This window comes from Bactrocera tryoni, unplaced genomic scaffold (genome assembly GCF_016617805.1).
Source record: "Bactrocera tryoni isolate S06 unplaced genomic scaffold, CSIRO_BtryS06_freeze2 scaffold_7, whole genome shotgun sequence".
Lineage (NCBI taxonomy): Eukaryota > Metazoa > Arthropoda > Insecta > Diptera > Tephritidae > Bactrocera > Bactrocera tryoni.
Window position 1 is genome coordinate 5,023,276 of NW_024396366.1, and position 18,038 is coordinate 5,041,313.

An 18,038-nucleotide genomic window follows, 5' to 3' on the forward strand; every position below is an offset into this window, starting at 1 on the left:
AATTAATAATTTCAATATTAAAAAGTTTTGTTGAAATTTTAAAAGTAGGAATCAAAAAATGCAACCCTGCATCAGCTGACAATTAGGGTACTTAGAACTATATTTTTACATAAATAATTTATATGACACTGCTGAATGAGCGCAACAAAGATGTATGATCACATGTATACGTACGTGTGAGGGGAAAAGTGGTTAGAATCTTCATGCAGTCTATGGCGAGTTCACGTTTTTTCACTACTTTTGGGGGTTCCAAAACCTACTGTTTCACTAGTTTTTTCACCGCTTTTGGCTGGCAGGGGGTGTTTTTAACTATACAATGCCATACATGTGTGTGCGTGTGTTTTCGTATGGTTTATGCTGTAGGGTTTGGGATTACCTTCAAGGGCATTGTCTAAATGTATATCTTATCAATAGGTTATCATATGCATACATCTTAACCTAAGTAAATATATGTGTATTGCTGTAAATTTGGGTGCATGCGTGTTGCATGTAAATGCATACATGCCTCATATATGTATGTGTGTTGCATATAAATGTATACATATATATTGTTATGTGTTTATTTATGTATTTATGTATGTACGTATGTTCAATATATTTGAAAATAGGTATTTAATATTAGTGGACTGTATATGTTTTTATAATAAGTATTAAGGGGTTATATACCTTCTTTGTCGAAGAAAAAAAGGAAAGTTTGGATATTTTTTCAGGTATGTAGCAATTATTTCATTACACGAATGTTTTTGTTTTTTGACTATTTCCCAGAGTATGAAGCTAAAAGAAAATATTTGTGTATTTAAAACAAAATTTAAAAAATTTAAAACTTTTTTTCTATTTCTTTGTGGGCACATGAAAATTTGTTCATATGTTGAAAAAAGAAAATTTCGGAAAATTTGAGCTCATAATTTTGTCTTTAAGTATGTAGGTACTTTGCCGATTTTTCATGTTTTTCACATATTTTTGAAAAATCGAACGAACGGCTAGATAGAAAAGATATAGGACATCATATTTCGATTAAATTGGGTCGCCTATCATTGCGTTTGACAAAAAAATAATAAGTTCAATATAAAAATATTGAAAAAGTTCTATTTCATGATTTCTATTGATCAAATAAAATTACCCAGCCAAAAAACTAAACTGGGTAATCTTCAATTGAGGGTTACCTAACCAAATCATCAAAATATATAAATTGCCTTTTGTTTTGCATAAACAGACCTTAGAAGGACACTGTGGATCTTTCATCACAATATTTGAAACGATAAAAAATTGTTATTTTTCGCCATTTTAATACGGAGGAAGCATATGATGCAGTTGTCATCATTCGGCAGTCTTTACTTAATGAAATATTATTAGCAATCCAGATATACACAAAACAGTGGGCAACTAAATAGTACATTCTTTGGAAAGCTTAAGCCTCTTTTTATCAGGTGCTCTTGGGTTATATAACATTAGTTGGGACAGAAATCCTGTTAATTTAGAATTTAACGTTAATAATTTTTCTTTGTATTTTTATTGTGTTCTAAATTTAAACCTCAAGCAAATTAATATATTTTTTAAGAACTTTAATATACGCTTAGAAAATGTGCATATCTGTAAATCGTCGTAAGAATAAGTATCTTCGTATACAAATACATCCTTTTATACCCCTATTCCTATGTTTTCAGTTTAGCTTTCACTTTTAATGTTGAAAAAGATCTTACAAAAGCTGTTCATTTTCCATTTTAAAACGAAATTTGATATAAATGTACCTATAGATTTTACAACACGTGAATTAACTAACTCAAATTTTATAAACATTATCAACTTAACTAACCATTTTATAACCATTAAATTTAATCGTATTTATTTCTTTGATTGACCTGCAGTATATTATAATAATTATAGTAATTTAAATTTCATTATGCATGAAAGCTAATGAAAAAGTTTGAAAAACGGAAAGTATTGATGATCTTTCTTAAAACTTTTGGTATACCAATCTACAATGCACCATCTACCTTTAAAGCATTACCAGTGTATACCTTTTCTAGCATAGAGGGGATCTAAGGGTGGAGAGTGGATGTTCAAAGCCGAGCCGAGTGTAAATTCGCTTGTTGGGTAAATGGGAAAATGCACTCGGAGATTCTGCGGGCGTCCTAAGGGACGGGCTTATATTTAAGTAGCACATATAAGTTAATAAACGTTACAAAACCAATAATAAAGTATTTTTTTCGAATAAAGAAAAGCTTATACTTGCTGCTATGAATAAAGAAATACTCAGCTGAACAAAAGATAGTCTCACAAATTTAAAGGTATTCTTTTAATAATATTTGGGTGTGTCGTACAATTTTTAATTAAACAAGTATTGCACAAACGAGCTAAATTCGGCTGAGGTTCAACATTATTTACTTAAGCTTAAAGAAGGGAAAATGAAAGGTTAATATTTGCAGATGACTGTCAAACTTCATTGCTAAAAATGTTTTCAATGTATTGAAATGTGAAATTTTTTGTCATAGTAGTTATTAAATGAACTTATACAAAATGTAGAGTGTCATTGAACAGATTTATAATACTATATTATTGATATTAAACAATATCATAATTATGTGCGTTTTCGTTAATGAAAACTGCGTAATATGCATAATGCAACCAGTTCGAAAAAGCAAACTTGCAACATTTGAAAGCAGTAGCACAACAAATTATCCTAAAACCAACTGTGCTGTCTAAAATGTCATTGTAAGTTATTTATATTAAATATAATTTTAAAATTATTGTTTTATTATAATTGTGTTTTTTTTTTAATTTTATAAGATATAGTAGAAAGAGATTGTGCACTTTTGGCCTACATCTTTACCATACAAAATAAAATTGACGCAAGAACTGAAGTCGCTTGCCACCAGAATCGTCGTATGTTCGTGAATTGGGCTGAGCAACAACTTGAAAATGATCCGGATTTTCATCGAAAAATCATCTTCAGCGATGAGGCTCATTTCAAGCTAAAGCAAAATATGTGTTATTGGACAGGCAACAATAAAACAAATTGTTAAGATCGGATTACTATACTTTAAAGCTGCCAACTGACGGATAATCGAGTTTTTGTAAGAAATCTTTTGCATTTGAGAAGGGTATTAGAACTTCGGTGCAACCTTTCATGTTTATGTTATATTTATATTTGTGTGAATGTAACAATTTTGATATACATAATTTCTTTGCCATTAGACTAATGTCTGTTCGAAAATTATTAGTGAGTTATTAAAAAATGAGGTGGAATTGCATTTTTTCCCACTGCTACTACTTGGACGTTCTGCCGTCAAGTAATGTATGCTTAAAGAAACATTTACATTCAATGTTATAAATGAAGCTCACCGTTGGTATGGTATAAAGAAAACTACAATAAAAAAATCACTACATCAAATAGTAGTTTGGTTCCAAAAACAATCGAGTAAAAAAAATATGAACAAGACAATGATCATTACCCTAAATTTGTGCTATTTACAATTGCTGTAACCATTTAGCTTGGCTGTATCCACAAAACTGGAATTCCTGTCTCCGTTCTTAGAACTACTCCACGCCAGCCAGTAAGCGCGGGAATAGCCCGCATCAGCGTTTTCTCACCAACTTGAAAACTCTTCGCCACAACAACACCTTCATATTTCCACGCAGCAACAGCAATTCACTGTTGTCCACTCAACAACAACAATCGCCAAATTGGATAAAGTTACGCTACATCAGCAACAACAACAACAAGTGCAGTAGCAGCAGTAACGCTAAAATTGTGCCAAGAGTAAGGAATAGCAAGCCGGGCTTATACTTTTAAGTTTTGGTTCTAGTTTCGATTTTTAATAAAGCACTTAGCGCTCGTTCCTACTGGAATCCACAGTCTTTTAATAAGCACATAGTGCTGAAACCATAATTGGCACTAAAGGCGGACTCAACGCAATCTATTTCCTGAAGAATACTGAATACTACTTGCTAGACTACTGGAGGACTAGCGCAACCCATCTGAAGGATAATTGGCCAATATTCTCATGTAAGTACTCAGTCCCCAATCGATGACGATGGAGCAGACCATGAACAAGTTCGAATAGCAATTACCCGTTTGAAGAGCAACAAAGCGGCGGGGCCGATGGATTGCTGGCCGAGCTATTCAAATACGGCCGCGAAGAATTGATAAAGATTATTCATCAACTTCTTTGTAGGATATGGTGTGATGAAAGTATGCGCAACAATTTGAATTTAAGTGTGCTCTGCCTAATCCACAAAAAAGAATACCCCACAATCTGCGCCAACTACCATTGGATAAGCTTCCTAAATATCGCGTATATTGTGTGAAAGGTTAAAGCCTACCGACAACAAACTGATTGGACATTTTCATTGTGGCTTTAGACCTGGCAAATCAACAATTGACTAGATATTCAGGATGCGCCAAATCTTCGAAAAGATCGGTGAAAAAAGGATCGACACACACTACCTTTTCGTCAATTTCAAAGCTGCTTTTGACAGCACGCCTCCTTGCCACGATGTCTGAATTTATGTAGTATCCCCGCAAATCTAATACAGCGGTGTAATCTGACGTTCAGCAACACTAATAGCTCTGTCATGTTCGGAAAGGACCTCTCCGAGCCGTTCGATTCTAAACAAGGTTTTAGACAAGGCGACTCCCTTTCGTGTCACTTCTTCAACATACTTCTGGAGAAATTAATTCGAGCTGCAGAACTTAACAGATAAGGCACCATCTTTTATATGAGTGTATAGCTGCTGGTTGAAAACTACGAATGCCACGTCGGTAGCAATTATAAGGAATAAAATTGTCAGTTCGGCCGATCAAGGTTTCAATACCGTCAAAAATTTTAAGGCGATTATTTCGCGGTTAGATTTTACACATACTGACAAGCAACCAGTCTATTTGATTGAAGAAGAAATGTTAACTCTTTGGCAAGGAAGACTTTCAATATCTGAGATTTACGACGAGGTTGAAAATAAATTGACTTTGATAATAAATAAAACGATTATTTTTATAAAGAACTGATAGGGTCACTTTGTCAGAAATATAGGCATGATGTTTTGAGGTTGTTTTTTCTGGCTTGCGGAGGCCAATGAGCGACATCATGTTTTCGTCGCAACCCAAAGATATTCCTAGTGACTTGACATGAGCACAAGAAACGAAGCAAATCACGCTCCATATTCTTTTGCAAACTCCTTCTATAGTAGAATGGATGCAGCTCAGTTAGGAAAAACTGCTGGAAGGATAATTGCTCTACACCACTCACCTCATTACAAACAAGTGGATAAAAAATATTTAGACGCCTATGGAGGTTGGTCCTACTGTATCGCACTACAGGCAAATAGGGAATTATAACCCCGATCGGAGAGCTGAGCGGGACTTTCAAAGAACCCGAATGGTATCCCAAAACATTAGTCAAAGGCCAGCGGCCTATAGTAATCCACACTCAGGAAAGGGAATTAGTAAAAAGAAGAAAAAGAATATTGCAAAAATACAGAGGGTTAATCACTTAAGGCAAGATTCGGTTTAAAATTTTAATGATAATGCGTCACAATGTGACTTTTTGGAAGTAGGTCGCTCCTGCCCTATGTAAGCAAGACACTGGCAGAGCGACCGATGAAACTGTTGATCGATACAGGGGCGGGAAAAAAGTTTATTAAACCCAACGACAATTTAAAAGGTGTAAGAAATATAGACAACTCATTTAAAGTAGGATACACCCATTGTACTGCCATGATAAATAAAAGGTGTTTTAATAATGTGATTAGAAGGACTTCTCCTTTTTGTCTTCTTTTCGAACTTAAAACCTTTGATGGGATTATTGGGTTTGATTTCTTAAAGTACGTTGACGCAAAAGAGATTTAAAAATAGGAATCCTTTACTACAAGGGTGGTGCAGAGAAATTGTCTTATTATGACTGTAAAAACGTCAATGATATAGTGACAAGTGGGAAATATTTCTTTTATGTATATTGGAAATACATTCATAAGTTTTCGCAAACCCAGATGAGGCTTTGCCGTTGTGGTAGCCACCATTATGACAGTTGATAATGAACCGATTTATTCAAAGTCATAACCTTACTCGATAGCCGCTTCAGAATTTATAAATCAGGAAACTAAAAATTTACTTCCAGATGGAATAATTCGTTCTTCTCGATCACTATATAGTAATTCTATGGGGGTTGTCGACAAACAATGAATAGACGAGAGTGGGAGAAAGAAGATGCAGATGGTAATTGATTTTTGGAAACTGAATGTCAAAACAGTTTCTAACAGATATCTCCCTCCAGATACTTCGGTTATTTTAACTAACATGGAGAAATCGCATTATTCACTACACTCGATTTAAACTTTTGTCTGTCAACGACAGGCGAAATACTACACAGTGGGAAGTATGAATTTTGTAGACTTCTTTTCGGACTAAAAAATGCGTCCGAAATTTTCAAAAGGGCAATATTGTGATGATGTTCTTAAAGATGAAATAGGAAAATGCTGTCTTGTAGCAATGAGGAGTATCATTACAGAGACATCGAAAAAATTTAACAAAACTTAACTTTCTTAGGGAACAAGTGGAGTTTCTCGGATTTATTGCTTCTAAAGAAGGGATAAAAAAATGCCCTAATAAAGTCAATGACATTCTGAATTATAGAACACCTAGCATTTCGTGATTTACAATAATTTTTGGGGCTATCTGGTTAATATAGAAAGTTTATTAAAGATTATGCCTCTATAGTTTGGCCTCTCACAAGATACTTAAGGGGAGGTAGGTTTTGAATGTGGGAACCAAACAATCAAAAAAATATTAGAATTGAGTTAGACAGCAACGCGTCGACAGCTTTCGGAAAAGTTAAAAGAATTTTATCCTCTGAGGACATACTTCTGCTAGATCATTTGACCTTCGGTGTGTCGGACAAGCAACCAAACACAAAAATAAAACGCTAGCGAGCATTTGTGGAAGACTTTTCACATCAATTCCATTATAAAACCAGTAAGGACAATCATTAATGAAATAGAGCAGGATTTGTCATCTTTTACACTGCATAGTGAAGAATCTCTAACAAAAGTTATTCCAAAAGTGAAAAATCCTGTTAATCATTTCGAAATCAGATAATTCTTGAAGAAGGAAATATCATAACCAAGAAGGCAAAAATTATTTTCAAGTCAAGGATAAGGCATCAAATTACATTTAAATTTTCGGGATCTACTAGAAGTGAATGGTGAATGTGTTAATCATGATATTGTTAACAATATTCATTTGCCTATTTTGTGCAAAATTCAGGATGAGATTGTCAATCAAATTTCGTCACACAATGAAACAAGCTAATGATGTTTTTAACGAAGAAGATCAACACGAAATACTGGGAATGAGACACAGTATGGCACACCGCTCTATCCGAGAGAATATTAAACAGTTATTGAACCACTACTGTTTCCAAATAAGTGAAAGAAATGAAAGGTAATTATGGCCAACTGCAAAATTTTTAAAGAAGTCAAGTACGACCGGCATCCGACAAACTCAGAGTTAGGAAAGACTTCGATACGATCCCGTACAGAGGAAATATTGCACATAGGCATTTATTCCACTAATAAATACAACTTTTTAACTTGCATTAACAAGTTTTCAAAATTCACCACAGTAATTTCTATTGCATGGAGGACAATTATTGAAGTAAACCAAACTTTGTTACAAAGAAGAATAGAGAATAGCAAAACGAGGTTATCTTTTTTAGTATAGTTCTGAATAACTCACAAATCTTCCAATAATTATATAGTGTTCTAAAGATAATTTATATATATATAAGATAATATACATATATATATATCTATCTCGATCGGTAAATTCAGCCTCCACGTGGAAGCATCTTCAAATGGGTTTGAGGCTGATCGACTTCGTTGGGGCCGGAAATATGGTTTTCTGTAGTACTAGATTCATCAAGCTTATGTTTGTTAGTAGCCGCATCTTTTCGTAGAATTTTCAAGCATTACCCCTGTCGGCCAGCTTGTCAAGCTCTTCGTACTTACCTTCCCTTATACCGTAGATGTAGAAAATCGCTCGGCTGTCTGTTTTGAGTGCAGTTTCTAGGCGTCGAACCTTCTGTGTGTTTGTTGACGTGCGGTTTTTGCTGAACAGAGGCGGGTCTCCGGATCGCATCTTGGCAGCAACAAATGGCCGAGTCGATGATACATGAGACATTTTTGGTCACATCGTCCTTCTCTTCCGTCGGGGCGCGGGCGCAAATCAGCGATATGTTGAAGAACCTCGCTTTGATGCGAATTATTGATAGACGTTCATCCAGAGTAAACCAGTTATAACAGATCTGGATAATATCATTTACTCCATAATTTTGGGTAAATTGAATGCTATAAATCTCATAATTTTGGATACAGACGAATTTTCAATATTCAAATATTGATCACACTTTAAATGTAAGCCTAAGTGATATGGTAAGTAATTCTATTTCATACTTTAGCTTAGTCCGCAAGCACACGTCGATAAAATAATTTTTTTGGAGATCGATAATTTCAGTTACAAACTGCACGGCAGCGCTATCTGCAAGTTTTTTTTTAATAAAAACGGATTCTACATGTGTGAGACAACTATGCAACAATAATAAGGCGGCATGCAAAACTACCTACAATAACCTTGATCATATTATCGAAGTTGACAATGGCTTAATTATCATAAACGACGAAACAGTCGAAGTTGGGGAAGAAGAAAAATCATGGGTTACAATATCCGCTACTTATTTAGTGACATTTGAAGGAGATATTTGTATTAATGGTAGGACTTTTTTTTAACGAAAAAGTGAAGGCAACGGTCCGATATGGGATTCCTTCAGCACAGTTTAACTTGACCGAACATTTGGAAATTTTAAGCCTACCTTATTTGCGCAAATTTAATTTGAAGAACCTTGGACACATTAAAAACCTACATGAAATAGTTCATAACCGCATTGCCCAATGCATGTTAGTGATGCTGGCCGTTGCTACCATTATAAGTGCAGCAGTAGTATTTTGGATACGCAGGACGAATAGACGCATAAATAACACACATAGAAAGGCTTGATTTAGAAGGGGGACAGTTAACACATTAGTCTGCCCACTGTAACGTTCCTAGAACCACTCCACGCCAGCCATTAAGCGCGGGAATAGTCCGCGTCAGCGTTTTCTCACCAACTTGAAAACTCTTCGCCACAACAACACCTTCATATTTCCACGCAGCAACAGCAATTCACTGTTGTCCACTCAACAACAACAATCGCCAAATTGGATAAAGTTACGCTACAACAACAACAACAATATCAGGCGCAGTCGCGGCAGTAACGCTAAAATTGTGCCAAGAGTAAGGAATAGCCCTGCTGCCCCTGTATGCCCTGCTACAAAGTAAACAGGACTTTAAATAAAAAACGGAACAAATGGAAGTCGCACGATGCAATATCAGGTGAATACGGGGAGTGGTTAATGGTTAAAATGTGATTTTTGGTCAAATAATCTTACTTCGAATGTTGGATTCTAAGCAATTTTTGGTCGTCAGTCAATTTGTGCGGAACAAACCGTGCACACACCCAGTGGCGTAGCTAGGTGGGGCGAAGGGGGTCGTCGCCCCAGCGCAACGTCTTGGGGGCGGCAAAACAATCATCACTGTTTTTTAAAACTCCAATTCGGGCAAAATGCAAATTGTGTCAGAAGTGTACAAGATGTAGGGCGAAAATTTGTTTTTTCTATGGCTTTTAATAAGATATATTGTAAATTTACTATCAATTTCCTCAAAAATCGTATTGTGAGAATTTTGGAACTTCAGAATTTGCGTGGCTTCTAGTTCCTAAATTTTATATACTCAATATCGAAGATATTTTGTTAAAAATCACTTTTGTTCGAACCACCTCATGTAACTGGTAGGTAGGTAGATAAAGGGGGGTGGCAGAACATTTGTTCTGTTGTAGCTACGCCACTGCACACACCTTTCGTAAGCACAAATGTTCGGTCAAAATGCGATAAATCGAGGTTTTGGAGATGTTCAATTCCATTTCCATGAATTTCAATGATGATTTCAGTTGATTTTTGATAAATTCACGCACAGTTTCGATGGAATTTCCGATGATCACGGATTTTAATTGGCCCACATGTTGAACGTCACTTATGTCCTCACGACCACTATGAAAACGTTGAAACCACTCGTGCACTATGCTACGGGATAGGCAACCATCGCCATAAACTTGTTTAATAAATTGAAACGTTTCGGTAAAAGTTTTACCAATTTTAAAACAAATTTTAATGTTGGCTCTTTGTTCGAGGCTCATTTTCGCACCGATAACACAAACATACTGCCACTTAAAACGCAATAACTTTAATTCCAATCAATAAAATGTCACGAAATTCTCACTGGACAATCGATAAAGATAGAAGATTCTAACGCACCAGTCGAAGCCACCAGGGCTAGATTCAAAAAGTTCTGTTAACTTTGGAATACTCCTTGAAAATTTTTAAGTTTTAGTTCTAGTTTGGATATTAAATAAAGCGCATAGCGATTACTCCTACTAGAATACACGGTCGTTTAATAAGCACATAGTGCTGAAACCATTATTTATATCGCAAAAATCAAGTCTGACAAATAAAGTTTAGTCCACAAAAGTTTCCAAAATTTCCAATCTTATTTAATTCAAACCTTGTACATAAAGACTGTGTTTAAACAAAATTAGGGGTATATTATTGCTTTAATTAATAAGAGCGCAATATACTTCAATGGACGCTTCTAACCTTCGTAATTTGGGATATCCGCGAAATTTGAAAGTTTTCGTTGCCAGTCTCGATATTTTGTGGTTATTAAAATTTAAACTTATTATTAAACTTACTATATTTGAAATATTCTTTAACTAATTTAAAATCACAGCCGAATAAAATTATTTATAAATAGGTAGACTAATTTTTAAAGTTGGATTTTAGTTTGGTCCTTTACATTATTGAAAATTATAAGTGAAAATTTAGATGTGTGAAAAACCATCTACACAATTTGAACAATTTCAACATTGCTGCAATGTGAACAGAACAACTGATTTCTACGTTGTCACTATGGCAGTGGTCGGCGTGAGAGGAAATGCGGATGTGTAAGTGAAACTAAAGGCACCCAGTGAAAACTCTTTTACCTTAAATTTTGTAAAAACATATTTTTTGTATTAATTAGAACATATGAACATAAGCTCTAACTAACCTAAATAAGTGATAACTTTTATACAAATTGAGTTAAAGTGATTATGTGTTCCTTGGCACCAAAAGAAAGTTGTTATTGCAGATGGAATTGGTTCTTTGCCACGACCACAAGATACCAGACCAGATTTTATGTGGAATATATCGCTCAGTATGTGAATTAGATTCATAAAATTGCTTGGAAACATGTTTCTAGGTATACTTCACTAATGCCAGACGTTTTCCTAGTTCCAACATGCGGTTTGTACAAAAAATTTTGTAAATTTTGAATTTTGGCGGGCTACGTGCTAACTGCATACAGTTATGTAAAATAAAAACAAAATTAAGTGCGCGCTCCGAATGTTGACTGTGACATATGGTGGCTACCTTGGACAAAAGTAACGTTTATCGGTTCGTAGAGGGTCGAGAAAATGTGAACGAAGACAAAAACATTAATCAAGTGAAGAAAATAGTATTGGTCAATCGTCGTACAATCATAGATAAGGGTCAAATGGTCAATAAAGAATATTAGTGGTGCCGAAACTGGTTTCAAACCCATAGTCTTTTAGGCCAAGTTGTTCAGAAAGATTTTTAGAAATTTTCCGCATATGCTCTTTTATAGGAAAAAATCGACCCACTCTAATGTACAGGGTGTTACACAATTTAGCAGGATTTAAATTTTCTTCCATTTCAATTAGTTTTAAGTCGTGTTTATCAACAGATACGAACGTATCATATTTCAAATTTCAAATAATGCTTAGCATACAACAAAGCAAATGCAAACTTTTACATGGAACACATAAACGACGGCAAGCGAAAGGCAGCATTTGCCAAATATTAAAATATCGTACATAAGTTCCTGTGTGCATAGTTATTTAGACAACAAGACGACTTCATGGCAGCAGCTGCAGTTATCGCTGTCGCTAATTTGAAACTATTTCTGATTTTGACGACGATTGGTAGCTGTAGTGTTAACACTAATATATGAAATGTAAAATTATTCAGAGCTCGAAGTCTAACGCTATTTTATCAACAGAAGTATATATCTGATATATCATTTGTAATAACAAGTGATAATTTAAAACAAATAAATGGACTTATTTTTTTGCACAAGAGAATTTCTTTTTTAACAAAACATCTAAATTTCAATCGGGTGAACAGTTTTAGTACGGCAACAAGGAAGTTGTGTACATCAGCTGCTTAATATGCGCTTCCGTTTTGAAAATGTTCAAAAAACTTCATTTGCTCCCTTGCAGTCGTCGTTGTGTTCAAAGCAATAAACATACATTAACGTACATACATACATAGTTCATGCACTAAATATACAAAATAAGGATAAAAATATGTATGTACAATAATTAAATTTCTACAATTATATGTACATTTGTAAATAAAAAGCATAAATTGATTAAAGCGTAATCATGCTCCATTTCTCGTATAGCATAATCAGCGTAACTTGCGTTAGCTATTACCTCGATATGTTCACAGACGCAAATTCCTTCCTCACAGTAGGCACACACTTGCCATTTACGTGTATTTGTTAGCCCTTTATAACAAAGATGAGACTCGTTGCTGAGCAATGGTTCGTATTGTTGTTGTTGATTAAATTGCAGATCCTTCAGCTGCCGCCTAACGCTGCTGCCCACACCGCCAACTAAGTTTGTGTCCTGATATTCATAAGGGTCATTTCGTCGCATACGATATACACTGCACTTGCGTTCTAATGGAGCAGTCGGTGGTTCTTTCATGTGCTCTTCATCGTTAATGATTCCTCCTGATATATTACTACTCTCAATCTTACTAAACGGTTTGGACAGTTCTTTAGGTTGTTGATGTTCAGGTTTACTTACGTGCCCTGGCGAGGGCATCGGCGTGGCCGGTGTCACAATGATTGCATCATGGTGAGATACATTAATGGAAGTTTTATCTACAGGTATAGTTCCCACCTTTTCTGAGGTGGTAATTGTACCTTCGGCCGCAGCCAATGGCGTCGTAGGTGGCGTAGCTTCCATTTGTGAGACAAGTGGTAGTGTCGCTGTAGCCGACTTTGGGAGCTTTCTTTGATGAAAGCTACTAGCACCACTGCCTGAATGCCGGTGAACCAACTTCGGTAAAATGCCTCCATGAGAATGATGCTGCTGATGCGCGAACTGATAGTGAGGATGTGGATGTGCTTGAATAGGATGAGCATGGCTATGAGAATGGTGCATTTGAGTATGTACATACTGTACGCGCATTTGTAGCACCGACTGATTATCACCTTCATCGATAGGCAGTAGAAGCTTCGATTGTGTTGTATAGCTCGCACTTAATTTCCTACTCTGTGTTTGTGGCGTGCGCAGATAGTTGGTCGGCAGCTGGTGGAACTGACGTGATTGGGTGCGCGTTGGTGTTGAAGCGCCATGTTCACTACCTGATAGTGCTGACAATTTCGGTGGATGTAGTTTTGCTTGCAATTGCTGAGTTTTCTTCTGTTGACGCTGCCGTTGACGTGCCTGGCGTGAAGCCAGCGAAGCGCCACCAGCTGCAGCATACATTTTTTACTATTTTCACGTACCGTATTTACAAATTTGGCGAATTTACTAATTTAAAGCAGTTCTTTAAATATTTCACTAGAGCAAATGCAGTCATTTCTATATATTTGAGCTACGGTGCAAGAGAGGAAGAGTCCATTTTTGATATTCCTTTCAACTTAGCGTCATTATTACACTACTTATTTACATATACATATACGCTTTTACTGTAAAACGAAATCTGTTTGAAGCTTTAAACAAACCTGTTTCAAATTTAGCGCAATATTCTCAGTTTGTGTTCATGGTACACTATATATAACGAGTAAATTCAAATGAATGGTCTATGAACTCTGCAATACTATACAATATATAACTCAATATCGGTGTGGAAGAGAGTCATGAAGCCAAAAATGTTTTTATATAAGTTTTGATCTTTGAAAAATAAAAATTTGCGTCTCCTTAAGGGGATAAAGATAAAATATGACCTATGCTTTTGACTGCTCACCAATGATAATTCAATTCTGAACTAGTACAAGTACATATTTTGACATAAAACTGACAAAATTTTATCTAATACCAATCATCAGCGGAAGCATTTGTGAAAGCAATGTTAAAGCTTTTAAATTCATAAAGATTTCAAAGAAAACGTAAGTCTGCACAAAGTAGTACATATATGTATACCTACATATAGGTACATATGTATATGGTTGAAAAATGACTTATGTACTCTCAAAATTTTCACTACTTATATGCTATGTTCGGACCGACAACGAAAATTTGTTTTCGTGGGAAAAACTGGTTTTCGCACGAAAACTTGTGTTTTCGTCCATGTAAAATCTGTCAAACGAAAACACAGTTTTCGTTGAAAACTACTTGAAAACTTACATTCCACTCATTATAATCGGTGCCTGCTCTAGTTTAATCGATGTTTTGGAAAACTCATCGAAAACACACATTGTCGGTCCGAACGACTTAGATTCCACAACATTCAAATGTGTTTCCAACATGTTTTCAATGTCGATCCGAACATAGTAATAGATAAACGGTTTGTTAAGCGCTAAATGGATGTGAAGAAGAAAGCAATCATATAGTATAATAAATGAACATACTACGCTCAACATAGTAAGTGGTTTCACTAAAAGAAAGTTACGACGTTTTATTGTTATATCTTATTAAGAAGATTTAGTCCATCCACATGATAAAAGCACATGTGTGTAGGTACATACATTATAAACTAATTCCAAATATTGCATAATTTTCGTTGGAGTTCATTAATGACATATTCCACCACACCGATCAATCCACACTAATTTATGTTAATAACCTAAACTAAAAACTAATCAATATCTAATATGTTTATATAAACTGATATTATTACTTATATATTAATATATTAAAAATTATTGTTAACACCTAGGCACATTTTGAAACGAAGAGAACTTTAGAGTTAAATTTAATTTTATCTTCTCTGAGCGATTTGATTACACGATTATAATTGACTTACATATGTAAATATATAAGATATACATTAGATTTGAGAACAGTTGTTTAAGATGCTCTATATTCTAATTCTATAGACTGCTGAAGACGCACTACGATTATATGGTAAACAAAGAGTATAATATATTACTATCGGAAAGCTGTAAAAAGAAAAATAGTGAATTTTAGTATACAAATAAGCGATTGGTGTGATTATGTTAATGCTGTGCATAAAGAATAAAAGTACAGCTATGTATTTAATGGAAAGTATTGCAAAGTTTTCTAATTAGTAAGGCCTCTTGTTTACTTTAGTTATCTACGAAAGTTGGGAGTAAACTTACTATTTTGAACTATGTTACATATATCATAGTTTTTTTAAATTATTTAAAATTGAATTGAATTTTCACTGAGCTGCATGCAAATCTCCTTAGTATATATTTATACTAATCTGTGCGAAAGTGAATTGCCATGCAAAATGAAAATTTATTACAGGGAATACACGTATTAAAATCCAATTATTTCCTTAAATTTCATTGTGGAAATATAGGTAAATAAGGATACATCTACAGCTAGTACGGAATATGAAAAAATCAACTATTTTCCTATTAAAATATGTTGTATTCCACAACATTCCTTTATCTAAAATTAATATTTCATTGTATTCATAACATTTTTATACTCTCGCATTATGTTGTAAAATAGCATAATAATTTTGTTCTCTTAACACTTTAAACTGGATACATAAAAGGTATGGTTGGCAGACGTTTCAGGGACCCACTCTCCATTTAACTGTTTTGTTAAAAGGTACTAAAAGTGCGATAACTTATTAGCTAACTGTGCCAGAAGCCAAGATAGTACGTGTGGGCTTCATAGGAGGCGGTGTACAAATTGGAAAAAAGACGTAGACACTATCCACTTTTTGGTGAAATGATATGCCTCAGGAACTTCTCGAGTAATTTTAATAAATTTTAGTTAAAATTTATAAAATAGAAGTATAAGCAAACCTTTTAAGACTGGCGAACACGAAGTGGAATTGTCAAATAAAGATATAATTTTAATATGTCTAAGTTTAAAAACGGAAGATTCACCAATTAAAAAGGAAAAGGCTAGCTCCCACAAGCAAATGCACTATAATCTCCAGCTCTTCTGTCACTGGAAATATGCGAACCGCTCACCTACCGAACAATGACAGTTGACTGCATTTGGTAGGTTTTGATGTTTTGCAATTGGAATGACTGAAACGTCCAGATTGAAATTATACCAAAAATATATGTGAACAGAAGCATTTGTTGCCGCCGTTCAAGATCGCTAATAAAAAATGTAAAACAGTGAAAATCGAAATTTAAATATATTTCATGAAATGATTAAAAACACTTATCAATTGATAACCAACAGGCTTAATTCACCTTCTTAAGTATTGAAAGATTAAAAGTCAGTTGTTTTAATATACCATAAAATCAAAAAAATGATTTAAGTAGTTTCGCCATATAATAAAAGTCCATTATAAAATAATTTGCAATCGTAATAGTTTTAATTTAAATGTTGTAAAATAATATTCAAACTGGCCACAATAGAAAATGTTATAAAAAACGCTTGTTTTGAGACGCTCTCACACTGGAATAAGGTGGGCATCTCATTATCCTTGATATGAAGTATACAAACTTTCTGAAGGAGCTATAATTGTATTAGAGCAGTGTTAGTAGATCGAGGACATGATAAATTAAGTCTCCTTGAGAGAGATTCCATGAGGAAAACAATTCGAGCAAAATCAACACAAGAAACAAGAAACTAGAGGCAGCCCATCAAAATTTGATAAAGACGATTCCAAACAAAATACTAAAAGAATGATGGTATTGAGGTTCTGTGTTGCATACATATGATGTAACGAAGAAAAACTATTTAGAATCGATGACATTAATGATAGACTCCTTATCACATACAGAATTTTCGTCAAACTTTTGTTTAAAACAAGGTTTTCTGTAAGGCTTTTAGATTATGTAGTGTAGTGATTTCGAATATTATAAGCGTTCTATCACAAGTCATAGATGGGCAGAGCATTATAGCCAGAGGGAATTTATTGTGTAACTCGGAGAAGATTATTGTAGTTGATGAAATACATTAAACATTTATGGTCAGTGATTTCGAGCCGATTTCATTATAGATGTACGATTTATAACAATAACATCCGCAGAAGCCTATGGTTCGAAGGAACTACGAAAAAGTGAGCAGGAAAATTCAGACGTGTAATGCATGGAGTGGAATTTAGAAATTAATGCACAGGTTTTACTGGCTTGGTTGGCGTCAATAAGTTACGGAGTGGCTTGCTAACTGTGATGAGTGTATTGTAGCTAAAGGGCCTATCTAAAGGCAGACAAAGCATTACAATTCGAATGTACATTTTGAGAGAAATGCCTTGAATGTAGCTGTTTAATTTTCCACTAGAAAACAAATATGTTTTGGTAGTCATAGACAATTTCAGTAAATGACTAAAACAGTAGACGTAATCATGATGAATTGGGTAACGTGGTATGGTGTTCAAATACGTATAAAACTACATTACATCCGTAGTCCGTTGGCATGGTATAATGCTTCAAGCGAACTTTAGAAGAACATTTGAGGAAAGATAGGTACCAATTCCTTTATGAAACAACGGCGCAGACTGCAGATAGGGGAATTTTTGGTAATCAGTGGGAGAAGATATTGAGAGAGGAGAAGTTATTAAACGACTAGGCGATTGCATATAGACCATTTTAAGACCTAGGAATAAAATTATAGTTATTCATCTGAAAGGCCTTGCGATCAGACATAAGTTTAGGGCATTGTTATGAATACGGTTGCTTTTTTTGGTCTATTGGACAAAATTTGCTATATTTTTTTCTCTTC

General features: G+C 34.6%; 1 protein-coding gene across 1 annotated transcript in view; it reads right to left on the minus strand.

Moving 5' to 3' along the window:
* The window catches only part of LOC120781633, an 84,604-nt gene extending 70,686 nt beyond the window's left edge, over positions 1 to 13,918 (minus strand). The window contains exon 1 of the mRNA XM_040113864.1: positions 12,636 to 13,918. Coding sequence (XP_039969798.1) covers positions 12,636 to 13,700 — 1,065 coding nt within the window. The 5' untranslated portion in view covers positions 13,701 to 13,918. The remainder of the gene's footprint in view (positions 1 to 12,635) is intronic.
* Between the last annotated feature and the right edge of the window lie 4,120 nt (positions 13,919 to 18,038).